The sequence below is a fragment of the Lemur catta genome, chromosome 11 (assembly GCF_020740605.2).
Source record: "Lemur catta isolate mLemCat1 chromosome 11, mLemCat1.pri, whole genome shotgun sequence".
Classification (NCBI taxonomy): domain Eukaryota; kingdom Metazoa; phylum Chordata; class Mammalia; order Primates; family Lemuridae; genus Lemur; species Lemur catta.
The window spans coordinates 93,056,479-93,071,268 of NC_059138.1; the positions used below are offsets into that span (position 1 = coordinate 93,056,479).

Consider the following 14,790-nt stretch of genomic DNA (forward strand, 5'->3'; position numbering starts at 1 on the left):
ATGAGAATGAAGGGAGGCCTTATTACCCAAGACTTCCTGAAAAAGAAAACTCTTTTTCTCTTTGAAAAGATTTGGTCTGAAATTTAGTTTTCATACACCTGGCAAAGGAATTACTATTTTTAAAGTGCCGATGGTACTTCTGATTTGTGTTCAACTTTCAGTGGTCCACACAGTGATGACAGCATTGTGTTGTGTCCCCTTTAGTAAAGATTTAAAGGATGGTTTTTCTACTTCTTGGAATTCATTTGCTGCTTCTCCAGTTAAAACCAATACTTGTTTTTTCATTTCTAAAATTAGAAGTGGCAGTTAGTTATGGTATAAGGATGTACATTTAACCAAACAGGAGTTGACATTCTTGATAGGAAATCTGAGGAATATGTTACCAAATCATCCTCCTTTTGCATAAAATGTTCTTCAAACATCAGCAATTTCATAGGATTCAACCTAATATATATGAAATGCTCACCTGAAAATCAGAGAAATACTTAATATCTGCCTTTTTCAAACCACGTGGTCCTTTCTTCCTTGGGATCTATCCTAACCGTGAACTGTGCCCGAGTTTACAGTGTCTTGCAGGCAGTAGACAGTCCATAAGTGTTCACTGACTCGAGTCCACGGGGCTGGGAAAGCGCTGTTGGTGAGTCTGTCAGTGGAGGAGAGCACATCTAAAGCAAAGTGTCCTTTCCTATAGGGCGCATCTCACTAATTCTTTAGGTAAAGTTTTTTTTTTATTTTTCTTTTTTTTTTTTTTGGCAGTCTTTCCAAAATACTTGTTATGAATATGTGTTATTTTTTGGCTTGGTTGCTAAAGAAAGAGACTGTAGGAGAGTGCAGGATATGGGAGCTGGAGACCTGCATGAGCATCCTCTCTCTGCCTCCTGCCGTAGGACCACTGTACTCGTCATCTGTAACAGGAGGGACTCGGGCCATTGGGTCCTCAGGGTTCCTCTGGTACCTCTGACCTTAAACATCTATTGGATGTTTTCTTAATGCTATTTGCAGTGTGTTTTGTTGGGACATGGAAACCAGACGTATGCCCTGTAGACAGGTATAATCTGCTTAGGTGAAGAAGGCTTATATATATTGAAGTGTCAATAGGAATATTTTATCTAGTTAATCATAGTAAATCATTGTAAATCACACTGATTGAATGCTTCTATTCACCAAACACTGCCCTGAGTGTTTTCTCCTGTCAAGGACTTTCAGGGAGCTGACACTCAGAGAATTTAAGTAATTGACTGGAAGTACCATTGGGAGACAGGGATCGCTCTGGGGTGTGAGCCCAATTTGGACCCTACAGTGCAAGCTTCTCCACTGCTTTGTAGAGCACAGATGCTATATTCTGAGCTTTTATTTACCCTGGGAATTATATTCCCCTGGGTAATCATATATAATAAAAACTCATGTATTTAGGAGAGGGGGAAATCACAGAACTTTTTTGGGTAAATTATAATCTACTTGAGAAATTATTTCCGTGTTTTTGATAAGCTAATTATGCAGTTTACCATCCAGTTTTCCCAAAACCCTTCTCATAGGTATTGCTTTATTTGAAACATAGGCAATAGGTAAATTAAATATAAATTAGTGTATTTATAATTTAGCCAGAAGTTTCTTTCATTTCTCTAAATAAGTGAAATTTTATTGCATCTCCAAAATTATTCCATTTAAATAGTTGATGTCTTGCTGTCTGTATCTCTGTGCATTTCTGTGTCATTGTACATGCTCTTAGAGAAAATATGGGAGCTTACATGCCTTATGTTTCCATAATATGTTACTGTTTGCCAAATCATACCATAAGCTTACTTAGCTAGAATTCACACACATTATTTTTACTTTATCTTCACCATAACTTGTAAGCTAGGCCCAAATCCCACTTTTTAGCCTCCCTTTTCCACTTGAGGAAAGAATCTTAAAGAGGGGACATGTTTTGTGTGCCTGTCAGTCTTAACAATGATGGGTCAAACCAGAACTATGTCCCAGATCGACGCACTCCTGCTCACGGTGGGAATCTATTGACTTCATTTAATAATTTATTTGTTAAATTTTATCATCTTTGCATGGTTTTGCATTTTAAATGGTTAACTGAGCAAATTTGTTTCAAATCAACACAAAAAGATTTTCACGAAGTGTTAAATTTTCATCCTGGAGACCTCCAGCAGTCACGGATACGAGGGTGCTGGTTGCAGAGGCTCATGTGAGTGGAGTGATGAACCTCTCGGCAACCTCGACTCACACTTAGGGGCTTTTAGGCAAATCAGATGACCTCTGAGAACTAGCACCGAGTTAAGGCAAGGCAAACTTGAATTAAAGCAGAGCTCTGGGTGGGCATGTGAATCTATCTAGCTTTGCTGCCTTCCAGTTCCGACTTTTTGCTAGATGCCCCTGTACACAGCAAGACTGATTTTTATTCTCCCTCTCCCCGTGTGGTTCCCTCTGCACAGAGAGCTCCTATTGATCCATCTGACTCTTGGTATTTTAGAATCATGATCCCTACTGTTCTTATTCCTTTTTCCCCCACATAGAGAAAAATAAAAAATACTGAGATGCAAGATTAGGGACACTGGAAAACTGGCATTTAATTCAGTGTAGAAACCCGAGACAGATGTAATTCTGAAGAAGCACTTCTGCTACTGCGAACAACCCCAATGATTTGTAGTTGACCTTGCTCCCTCATTAGACAGAGCAGTTAAATTTTAAGAAAAGGTAATCAAGAGTTATTCAGACGCATTTTGGCATGAATTGAGCAGGAAGCCTGGCATTCCTTCATTGAATAAGTCCCGACTCTGTATGACCCTGCCTTTGTTCCAGCGTGCCTTAGCATCTGCGGGGTCCCAGAGCATTGTGTATTACTCCAAAGTTATCACAGGAAAGATCATGAGAGGAAGAGAAGTCAATAAGCTTTAGTTTTTCAACCTCCCACCTGCACCCCATACTAATGACAGCTGGTTAATCACAGAGGCACATGTGCACATTCCCCACACCCTCTACATGTTTAATCTTTGGGCAGCTTGTTAGGCCGGGGGCTCCTCTGTCATTTCTATGGAGGTGCTTGAGGAGGTTTTCAAGACGGCAAGTGGGCTGGGTCCCTGGTCTTCCAGCCTCCCCACCTGACAATGCCCCTTTGTGACACAGAAGACCTATTTTATATATTAAGGTTCTGAGTAAGATTACTTTGTTATTCTTACCAAAAAAGAATAGAAAGAAAAAGAAAGAAAGAAAAGGATTCCTTGACCACCTCCCTAAAGTCCTGGATGTTTGAAAACCGTTGCTCTAGGAAGTCATGTTACACAAAAATAAGAGCTGTCAAATGGCCCCTATATTTCCTGCATTCTCCTATTCAGTGTTTTTCCCCATTTATGAAAGAGGTAAAAAATAACACTGAGACGTTTAGCTATTGTTACTTTTAAAGTTTTCTATTAGTAGTTAGGGCAATGAAAATAATACTGACTTAATGCACATTTCCAAGGCTTTAGCATAACATGAGCACTTTAATCAATTTCTCTCTGGCCTTTTGTTTTTCCTTAGGAAATTCTTATAATCGTGCCCCATCTTTAACTATTCATTTTGTATTGGCTATCCAAATATATCCAATAATGCTCTTTCTGACAATTGTGGCAATTACAGCTAAACTGGAATATTAAATTGTGGTGTCTGTTTTCTAGAGAATGCAACACCATTCCCCAAAGCATAGCCTTGGTGCTTGTGCAGGTTCTATTTTAAATATTCCAGTAAAGGTTGTTTCATATATTGGGGATGATTTTCCTGGTCTTGCTAGTCTTCTGAAATGTTGGTCTTACTCTTGTGGGAGGTTTATTCAAACAAACAAGGACATTTCACACCATACCTAGTCATGTTTTCTAGACATTTTAACATTTGATTTATTATTGCACACTCTCCCAAAAGGCTGGGTTTGTCTGCGTGGGCACATCATTTTGCCTGGTAAGCCAAGGTGCCAGCTCAGTCAGCAAGCACCCAGTCCCAGTTTGCTGCTGTCAGACTCCCTTTAGGATCTTATCCACACTGTTCTTCTACAGCCACTGTAATGGGTCAGTTTGTGTCAGTTTAGGTCCTTACCGGCTGTTTCTTGCATGTGGTTGGTGTCTCATAAGTCTTAAGTTTAAGTTAGGTCTGGAAGGGTGGAAGCTACAGGCGTTTCAGCTTTGATGGGAAAAGAGCATTTTCTACCAGTCCTGGCTTCCCAGCGGTGGGTTCCTTGGAGTGGGGGTGAGCTCCACGTGGCTAGACGCTGGTCAAACTTATTCTAAGCCAAAGTAAATATAGGCATCCTGTAAATCCCTCATTCATTTGGTAAATCCTGTTGTGTATAGTATAAGCAACTTTCGTGTTTGTGTGGATTATATGTATTTTCCTTTTTCAAAGAGAAGCATTTGCATTGGCAGACTTCCGTTGCCTGCAGGGAGGGAATCCCTTTCCCAGTAGGCACAGGGGTTCCCTTCCATTCCCTCTCCAGGCTTCTTCTCCCCACTGAGTCCAATTAGGCAGCTGGTAAAATATTCCCTGGCTCTTGAAAAGAAAGTGAACAGATCCCAGAATGTGCAGCTCGGGCGGGATGCCCAGTGTGGCGTCCTTACAACAAATCAGTGTGAAGGTGTGGTGAGGCGAGCTTGTCGGGGCAAATTGGAACCACCGTACAGGGGAAACTTGACAAAATGTGTGAAGAACCCTAAAAATGTCGATGCCTTTTCACCCAGCCATAACACTTGTGAAGATTTATGCTGTAGTGATTATTAAGGATATGTACAAAGAGTGGCTATTAAGATGTTCATCACAGTGTTGTTTAATAATAAAAAAAGATTGAAAACAATATAGATTCAAAAATAATAAATCTGAGTGTATTCATCATTAACAAATTATGAAGGTATGGTCGCTGGCATGGAATTAGGTTCATGAGAACATCTAAAAGTAGTTTATTTTGAAAAACAAAATAAGTCACTGCACATTATCTATAATACATAAATATAATTTTAAAAGTGGTAATCCCTAGAATTACAGGTGATTTTATTTTTTTTTCCTTTTGAGAATCTTTGTTCTTTCATGTTTGTATTGGGGAGGGCAGTGAATTTTTTTCTTATAAAAAGAAAAATGTATGTTAACCTCAATAGAGAAGCATTAACTCAATTCAGTAGCCACCGCCTCATGTCACCCTCTCAAGCCAAGCCAAGGTGAAGCCCCGGCACCTTGGACTTCTCTGCTGGTGATGACAACTGCCCGAAACTCAAGCCCCTCCTTGTCTCCTAGGGAAGGAAAGCCCCCCAGTAAGTGACACTCCAGATGATGGTGACGAGCCCATGCCTGTCCCTGAGGACCTTTCCACCACCTCTGGAGGACAGCAGAGCTCCAAGAGTGAGAGAGTAGTGGGTAAGTTGGGTCAGCGGGTATCCTTCTCTGTCTCTTTACGTCCTTCCAAGATAGGGGTTAAGTAACGTGAGTCATTCTCTCCATTGTTTTCCCTCAGCCATCCTGTCAAGGAAATATAGAGCAGAGGTCAGCTGGATGGGTCCTCTTGTGTGAAGGAGGGTGGACACTCACAGGTCAGCATGGTGCTGAGACCCACATGGCCAGCAGGACGCGGGAGTGGAGGGGCACCCCTGCACAGGGATGCATCCGTATCACGCTCTCCTGCCCTCAGTGCACATGCAGGAATATCAAATTTATGGATTGTAGCGAGTGAAAATTACACATCTTATGTGTTATGGACATAGAGCTATTTAGAGTTTGGGGTTAGAAGGAACAACATCTGGCCATTTTATGTTAATCCCTCTAATCTCTAGTTCTTAAATGTCAGCTTTAACTGAAAATAGAAAATTTGATAAATGGGAATTTTTAAATGTCAAAAAAAATCTTAGCACACATTTGCGTACCTTTTCCATAAAGGGAAGGGTGTGTATGGAACCATCTGCAGTAACTCACTGGCTAACTTATACATGCTGCATCCACCCTTTTTATTTCAGGGAAACAGAGGCCTGGAGAAGTTTAGTGAATTAACTAAGGCCACATGGCATAGTCAGAATTAAACTCAATTTCTGACTCAAAGACTAGTTTTCACTCAAAGACACTTTTCATTATACCATGCTCTCATGAGTTTATGAGTCAACAGTTCCTTGGAATATCTATTTTTTTAAAGAAAAAAAACTGTGATATTAAGAGCCATTTATTAGCACAAAGAATATCATGAAGAATATGTAGGTAAAATTAGGTAGAATGGATCAATGTGGATCAGTTACATGAGCCCCAAAGCCAAGGAGGGAAAATGTATGTAAAATTTTCAGGCTTATGAAAAACACCTCAGCCATAGGGGACATCCTTATGCAATAACTAAGAATATGCAATAACTGAGAATTTCGTATACATATATACAAAACATTTTGTATGTTTTCATGTGTCTTAGAAACCAAGTTGACTGAGTACAACGATCCTTTAATTTAGCAATACAGTTAATAGCACAAACAGGTAACGATGGTGGCTAAAGCCATTTGGTGTGGATGAATTCAGAAAACAAGTACATCTATGAATTCTTTTGCCCTAGGAGAAAATGGCTACTGTATGTGGGAAGGTGGATAGGAAGAGAAATGACGCCTTTTGCTCACCTGCTCTGTTGTATGCAGGAAAGCTGTGCATGTCGTTCAGGGTTTCCCGAAGTTGGGACACAGATGATCATACTTTATTTTAATTGATGCATTTATTTTTAAGATTGTCTTCTATGTATTGCAAGTGATAGTGGTTTTACCATACACTGCACTACTACACAGTTTCCCTTTAAAACACATTTATATAAATTAAAAAATCAATTTAAATAAAAATGCTAAGCCAATGATATGATATATGACAAACATTTGCAAAGGTGTCACATGAATAGCGATTGTGGGGGTGACATCCGCCCATTGTTTAGCACCTGAAGCACCTAGTGCCATGGATATTGTTCTCCCCAGTTATTCCGTAAGCAAACATATGCTCACAACACACTGCGAACACAAAACGAGGGGCTCAGGGGCCCAGAGCCAAAGAAATGGCCCATTAGCCATGTAATGAACTGAGAGCCCACACGTCAGAGCGAGCAGGCTGCCAGGGTGGTTATGGACATAGCTGTGGGCTCTCCCTGAGATCCCTGCAGCTGCCGTAGAGCCCTCAAGCCAGCGTGGCCATGGACATCCTTTAGAGAACTGAAAGTCAGGCTGATTCCTGGAGAGCAAAGAACAGCGCAGATGCCTTCAAAGTGGTGTAAATGTCTTGTCCTTTATGAACTTCAAATTGTTGGTAGTTTTCCCTGGGTGAATGGTCACTCAGCCCCAGTTGGCATTGCTGACTGGTTCCCAGAACTGTGTTTCCTTGGTTCATGGTCCCTCTCTCTGTCCCAAGTGTGCCCAGCCCAGGTGTTACCTTGGAGTCCTGGGTGGGTTTGCCATTTCCCATGGGCCCTGCCCACTGCCCTTTATCACATGTGACATGATTCTCAGTCTACTTTTCCTTCCAGGATAAAGTTTAGAAAATAGAAATGTCAGAATTGTGAAATTTGAAAACCCTAGAAAACCTTTTTGCTTGGTTTGAGGTCACCCTGTGGACGGGCAGGGACAGCCATGTGAAGTGAGCACTGAGACAGTGTTTGGGAGAGCGCGTGCCCTGGTGGGGGACTGGAGGTCAAAGGAATGGGTGGTCCCTGCCACAAAAGCAAGAAGTGGAAAAGCCCAGATGACACATTGAGCACCAGACACGGGAGAAGTTTAAGGAGATGAAGTTAGGGAGTGAGAGGGTCTCAAAACACCCAACCATAGGGAAGAAATGATGCTTCACAGCAACTAAGTTTAAGGGACCATCCTTTGTGATTCTTGAAAGTAATCAGCTAGCTTTGGTGTGTGGTGATAGGTTGTTTATTAATTTGTGATGTGTAGAATTATATAAATGAAGTATGTAGACAGCATTAGGAAACAATGTATTATAAAAGGTAGGGGAAAGTCGTAGATTAAAGGAAGTAAATTTGGTGCCATACTGTTTCACACTGTTCCACGGGAATGAGTCCTAAGAGCAAAGGCGTACAAAGGACAGACGACGGGAAGTGAGAAGGCCCTCCCAGGACAGAGGCAGGCAGGCAGGAGGAAGTAGAGTTGTCAAAGCGTGGGGTACACATGGGGGTGGAGGGGACTCGTGGCGAAGGCCTGGCAGAGTGAGGAAAATGCATCTCAGAAGGGACAAGTCCAAGTCCCCTTCTCCCTGGCCTTGTGCGTCTGGCACGGCTTTTTCTCTCCGAGCCTCAGTTTCCTCAGTTGATGGTGGCAGTAGCAACCGAGCACATGTCACAGAATGGCCTTGAGAGTTAGATTTTAAAAAAATGTCGATTTTGCTGCAGACAGAATAGCAAAGTATATTGGCAAAATATAAAGTACAAAGGACAGAAAAATAGCAGAAATAAATGCAACTTGTGCAGAACAGAAATTTTAAAGGTGTATAGAAAGGATAGAGGAACCTGGTGTAGTTTCAATTGAGAAAAGAGAGAGAATGGATAACATTGTAGCACCAAGGAGAGAAGAGGAATTTATTAATTAAAAAAACCTGGATCCATAGAATAAGCAAAGTGAAGCAAAGTCAGGAGAGGAGGGAGGAACTGGAATAGGGTGAGGCCAAAGGAAAGGTCAGGGTGCTGCCCGCCACCAGGCCCAAGTGCAAGTCAAGGGTGCTAAGCTGTTACTGCTGAAATTTTAAGAAGAAAATGGTGAGAGACCAAAAGATGGAAAAAGTGGGAAAGTATTAGGTATTAGTAGATTGCAAGAATGTCTGCTTTAGAATGAGACAAGGAACACTTTTGAAAAGCTATGAGCCGTTATTGCCAGTAGCATCATTCAGTTTCAGACAAAGCTAGTCTCAGCAAGGACAGGCCATGGTCGTACACAAACTGACAGGAAATGGTAGAACCAACTCCCTGTGATGGGCCCAGAGATTACACTGATTGGCAGTCACTCCCAGAATGAAAAAAGTAATGGTTTCGCATCTCATTGCTTCATCCAGTGTTGAAGGAATATGCCGTGTCTGCGTGTAAATGTGGGACAGACGCCAGAGCAAGCCTAGAGCCCTCACTGGGTCTCCATCTTCTTGCAGATCTGAATAAGAGGAAACCAGGGATCTGAAGTGCAGCTTGGAGAATTTAAGTTAGACTCAAAGGAGAACTTTTTGGCAAGGAGGGATTTAGTCATCAGAAAAGTCTATTTAACGAGACTCTAGCTTGTTCTTCTGAAGTGGTCTCTTTAAAAATGAGAGAACTCTCACCTCTCTGAAGTGGTTGTATATGAAACTGTTTAAAGCTGAGGGCGCACTCAGTGACCTCTTAAGGCAACCCCAAATTTACTCAATCAACCATGCTGGAGAAGTCACAAAGAGTTTGAGACTTACTCAAAAAACTCTTGAGCAGGTGCTCTTACAAGTCTTCCATTTTAGGAATTATGTCAGGATTGGGGTCTAGAGAGCAGATAGGTGTTTTGTGTGAGAACACTAAGAACTTAGTTATTTCCTTTCTTTATTCAATAATTTTTTTCTTCTTCCTTCTTTATACCATGAATTGTTTGTTGCTAGTTATTGATGTGTGCTCTCTGGAAGAGAATGTGTCCTAGAATTGACGAAGGATACCAGTCACGAGCGTTCTAGTGACAAGTGCACGGGTGTGGACGTGCACTGCCCACGCTGAGAGCCGGGAGCTGGCTGTGGGTTGGGCTGGTTCCAGACACAAGACTGGCCGGGACTACGGAGGACCACGCCCCCCACGCCCCACCGCCCTGCCCATGTATGCAGACAGTGGGGAAGGAAGCTTGGTGGGCTGGAGCAGAGGGAAAGGGGAAAGAGCAGAGGATAGAGAAGAGGGATTCCAGACTAAACAGGGGAATGGCCACCCCTGAGAAAGAGAACAGACAAATTCAGGGGTTAAGAGTGGAATCAAAGGAAAAAGCCAGGGCAGAGGCACACTAATGCTGGAGGACTGAACTGGAACAATGACTTAGGCACGCGTACAGGGGTAGTTGAACCAGTGGGAGGCCAAAGAATTGAGACTGATGCAGGGTTGAACGGGGCTTCCTAAATGACTTGGCCACCTGGATGGATAATCTGACAACCTTAGGCAGGAGGAACTGTGAGTTTGAATACGGGCAGAGAACATGTACTTACGTTTGCCCCATGACATGCTAGCATGTGCTTCTCTGGTTCTGCTCCCTTAAGCAGCTTACTCCCAGAGTTGTAAGGAGACAACTGTGTGTCATCAGTGTTTATTTCAGGACTTAAGCACTGTAGGTCGAATCTCACAGCTTGGTGTTTCGAGGCCCCTGGCTCTGCACTCCCTAGCGGCTCCGAGAGATCGAAACTGAATGAGCACAACTTTGGTTCTTCACGTTCAATAGTTTGACCAGGGTTTGACTCACCTTAGCATAACTGGAGGTGGGGGAAGAACTCCTCTGGAATCCAGGAAAAATGATTAAGTGTGTAAAAACATAAATCTTTTTTTTAAAATTCATTCAATCAATGTAAAAATTCCTTTAGTTAGCCATGAGTTCTGGGACTGAAATGGGAATTGTAAGAGGATTACTATATTTTTAACTGGCTATTCTGAGGCCAAATCTCCCCCTCATTTTAGAGTTTTAGGCAGGAGACCAAGAGGTACTGGGAGGTAGTGACCCTGCTCTGCAGCCTGGGCAGGAAGAAACGGTGTGGAGACCGCATTTCACATGGAAAGAGAGTGCAGGCGCCTGGTCTAATTGGAGATCGGGGGCAGCAGGCATCTGAGTACGGATGCGGGAGCCTGCTTATCTAATCAGCAGCTAGAGGAAGTTGTTTTTTATCTGCAAAATGCATCTCTTCTGAGCCGATAAACCCCATTTTAGCTAGGGAGAAATATTATCTCACAGCATCTGAGCATTAGCTGTAGCTGAGCTCAAGCCTGTTCCATTGTAAAAGTCTCAAGCAGAGAACTGTCTGCCGAACTGGAGTGGCTGGGGTCCTGGTTTGGGGGTTTTTCTCCTTCTTTGAGGAATAACTAGAAACATACCATTTGGATTCTTGTTTACCTTGCTTTTGTAGTTTGTCGCCCCTCTCCATAGTGGAATTACTGTGCGGTGGTGTTGCTGGGGCAAATTGTTAAAGTTCTGTATTACTCATCTTGCAATTCGCCATGTCTGCCTTGGAAAGCCTGTGAAGGCAGCAGGTATTGCCACCATGAACATGTCCAAACCAAGGTGATGCCAGCTGGAGAGCCTTCCCTCTTTCCCAGTTCCCCAGAGCATGAGATCCAGCATTACAGGAAGATCTGCCCCACCTTCTGAGTGTTTCCATGTTTGATGAGAGAGCTGTTATGTAACTGGTTCATTGCTTCCCTTTTCAAAGTAAATTTTAATTTGCAATCTTTCCAGATTGCCTTTTGGGTAGGTTTTTTATTACCTCTAATTTGTTGGATAGTGCAAAATGTTTGGGAATCATGATCTTCTTCACAGAACCCCATGACAGTTTTGGTAAACTAAGATTAAAGTAAGTGATTTTGTGCTATGTCAGATACCACCTTGTACTAGGTTTGGGGACATACAGGTGAGACCAGGCAGCAGAGGGATAAGAACTTTCCTTGGAGAAGACAGAAACTTATGTGTGTGTGTGTGTGTGTGTGTGTGTGTGTGTGTGTGTGTATACATAAATGGTGTGTGCAATGTGTGTATTGTGTATGTGTGTGGTGTGTTTGTGCATGTATATGTTGTGTGTTTATTATGTGTGTATGCATGTAAGCATGTGTGTGGTATGTACATGTGGTGTGTGTGTGGTATGTGTATATGTATATGGTATATGTAGTGTGTGTATGTATGTGGTATGTGGTACATGTATATGTATGTGGTGTGTGTGATATGTATATGTATGTGCTGTGTGTAGTGTGTGTATATGTATGTGATATGTGTGGTGTGTGTGTATGTGGGGGGGGTGTGTGGGGGGGTGTGGTGTGTGTATATGTATGTGGTGTTATGTGTGTATATGTATGTGCTGTGTATAGTATGTGTATATGTATGTGATGTGTGTGGTGTGTATATGTGGTGTGTGTGTAGTATGTGTGGTGTGTGCATATGTATGTGCTGTGTATGATGTGTGTGGTGTGTGTATATGTATGTGGTATATGTGGTGTGTATGTATACAGTGTGTGGTGTGTGTGTATGTGATGTGTGGTGTGTGTGTATGTGATGTGTGTATATGTATGTGGTGTGTGTGGTGTGTATGGTGTGTGTATATGTATGTGGTATATGTGGTGTGTATGTATATAGTGTGTGGTGTGTGTGTGTGTATGTGATGTGTTTGGTGTGTGTGTATGTGGTATGTGTGGTGTGTGTATGTATGTGGTGTGTGGTGTGTGTGTGTGGTGTGTGTAGTGTGTGTATATGTGTGTGCTGTGTGTGGTGTGTATATGTATGTGGTGTGTGGTGTGTGTGTGTATGTGGCATGTAGGGTGTGTGTATGTGTATGTGGTATATGTGGTGTGCATGTATATGGTGTGTGGTGTGTGTGCATGTATGTGGTGTGTGGTGTGTGTATGTGCATGGTATGAGTGGTGCGTGTGTGTGGTGTGTTCCTGTGGGGGCAGTTGACAAGAGGCCACAGCTGTAGCCTGTGTCTGGGGGTGCACCGTACGATCCCTAGGGCCCCTGCTCTGTTGGTTCCCAGCCTTGCACCCTTTCTGTACCTGTGAGGTGAGGGGCTGTGATACATGTGAAGCACTGACCAGGGTGGGGCACAACACGGATGGTCATCCGTGGCTGCTGCTGTTGACGTTACCATCATCTTCATCGTGGTGCGCTCGATGTCAGATAGGCGGACACATCTGCAGACTGGATGGACAGGCAGGCGAGTGTAGGGAGAAGCACTGACACACTGACGTAACAGGAAGCTTAAAATTCCTGGGTAATAAAACACACACAGAGGGCGGCATATGGTCAGTCTGCCAAGGCCCGTGGAGTCTGTGAAAAGACCCCGTTGTCCCAGCGGCTGGAAATGCCAGGATACAAAGAAGAGTCCAGCCTGGCCATGCCTGGCACCGGTGGAGACGGGTTAGCCGAGACCTGTCTTCTTTGGGCGAGACTGTCCCTCCCATTGCAGGGTATGCAGCTGCCCACATCCTAGGTGGCACCACCTCGCCCCTGCCACTGTGACACCCAGAACATCTGCATGTCCCCAGGTGAGAACCCAAGGCGATGGGGGGGCCGCCTCAGCCCCGACACTTTCATCCTCACTTCCTTCCCTGCCTCCCACGTTCGGAGGGGAGGGCTCTGCACGTTCCGAGGGACACTCTCCGGCTGATCATTTAAGATTTCCAGAACCTAACATGTGACTTTAAATGGAATACCTATAGAAAAATCAGACCAGAAAAGGTTGAAAAACTCCAATTCTCACATTTCCGTCCATGCTTGCAGCGTTTCCTTCATGTCTCCAAAGGTGCAGGTTAACTGTGGAAAGTTGTTTATTTTTATAAACAAAAGCCAATGTTAATCTTATCTTCATTTTATTCTGTCAACTTAAATTCAAGATCACATTGTACCTAATTGGTTTACTAAGGTAAATGAAGAGATTCTTAGATTAAAAGTGCTGTCAGAGTACATAGATAAGTGACATTCTGTGTGTCGGGGTTTTGGTCCCAGTTTTATTTTCTGCTTTGTTCCATCTGTGTTGAAAGAATAGTTAGCTCTGTGTGTAAAACAACCAACCGACATTTCGTTAACTTTCCTTCTACACGGGGTTTCAGAAAGAAATGGAAAAAAGAAAAAAAAAAGGTTTTTAGCTGTGGTTGCCAGTTGCCACCTGTCCCCCTATCTGGTTAGGGCATTTTCTGATTTGGGAAGTGTAAATATAACCCAGAAAAAAAAGCTTCCCCTCCTTTTATGCAAAAGTGGCAAGGTTTAAGCAGAGCGGAGCCTTAACCATTGCCTGTAAGGTTTCCGCAGAAGCAGCTGGATGACATGGAAGCCCCTGCACTGGGGACGGGGCCGAGCCAGGAAGCTCCCTCCCGGGTCACCTCTGCCCGCGGGGTTGAGTCTGGGCCACTGTCCCCCGCCAGACCAGCCTAGCCTTCTTCAAGGCCCTAACGGGAGCTGCATTTTGCACGTGACCGTTACCGCTCGAAATTTGAAGCCCTTTGCCTGTTAGGATCTGTGGGATAACAAACTTGTAGGGAACTCAGAAAGTGTGCTCCAGGTAGTTAGTGGGGAGCCAGCTGGGATCAGCTGACTGCTAAGTACCCTGCCAGGCTATTGTTAAACTGTTAGTAGCTTGAAGCCAACCACAGTGGGAAGTATTCACACGACAGAAATCTGCAAATGTTACAAATTGGGCCTTTTTTTTTTTTTTTGAGACCTGGTTTATCTGCACACCACTGGCTTCAATGCAATTTTAGTGTCCTGACGGCTGCAGTGAAATTTGAAAGAAGGAATTATTTTGTGGCAGCTGTGAGTGTGTGGGTGTGGGTGTGTTTTGTGGAGGGAGTGTTATAAAAGGGTGAGCTACTGGGGAAAACCATGGGACCTTAAGGGGTGCATATAGTTTGTCCAACAAAAGAGTTGCTTCCAAATGTCTCTTTGCTATTGATACCACAAACTAGAAATGCAGGCGCAACTAGATTCTCCATATTAATAAATAGAATGTTTATTTAGCATTTAGTTTGGTTGCTGGTGGATTATGATTAGAAAAGGATTCTGTGTCTTATTTATGAAATATTAGTGGCATTATTCCTGCTATTTTAGTTTGAAGAATTTTAAAATTGAAAGCAAGACTTATCTA

General features: G+C 43.2%; 1 protein-coding gene across 7 annotated transcripts in view; it reads left to right on the plus strand.

Moving 5' to 3' along the window:
- IKZF1 (IKAROS family zinc finger 1) overlaps positions 1–14,790 on the plus strand; it is an 87,473-nt gene that overhangs the window by 17,547 nt on the left and 55,136 nt on the right. For all 7 annotated transcript variants that reach the window (XM_045564723.1, XM_045564725.1, XM_045564727.1 and 4 more), the window contains exon 3: positions 5,260–5,379. In XM_045564723.1, the coding sequence (XP_045420679.1) occupies positions 5,260–5,379 (120 nt within the window). The remainder of the gene's footprint in view (positions 1–5,259; positions 5,380–14,790) is intronic.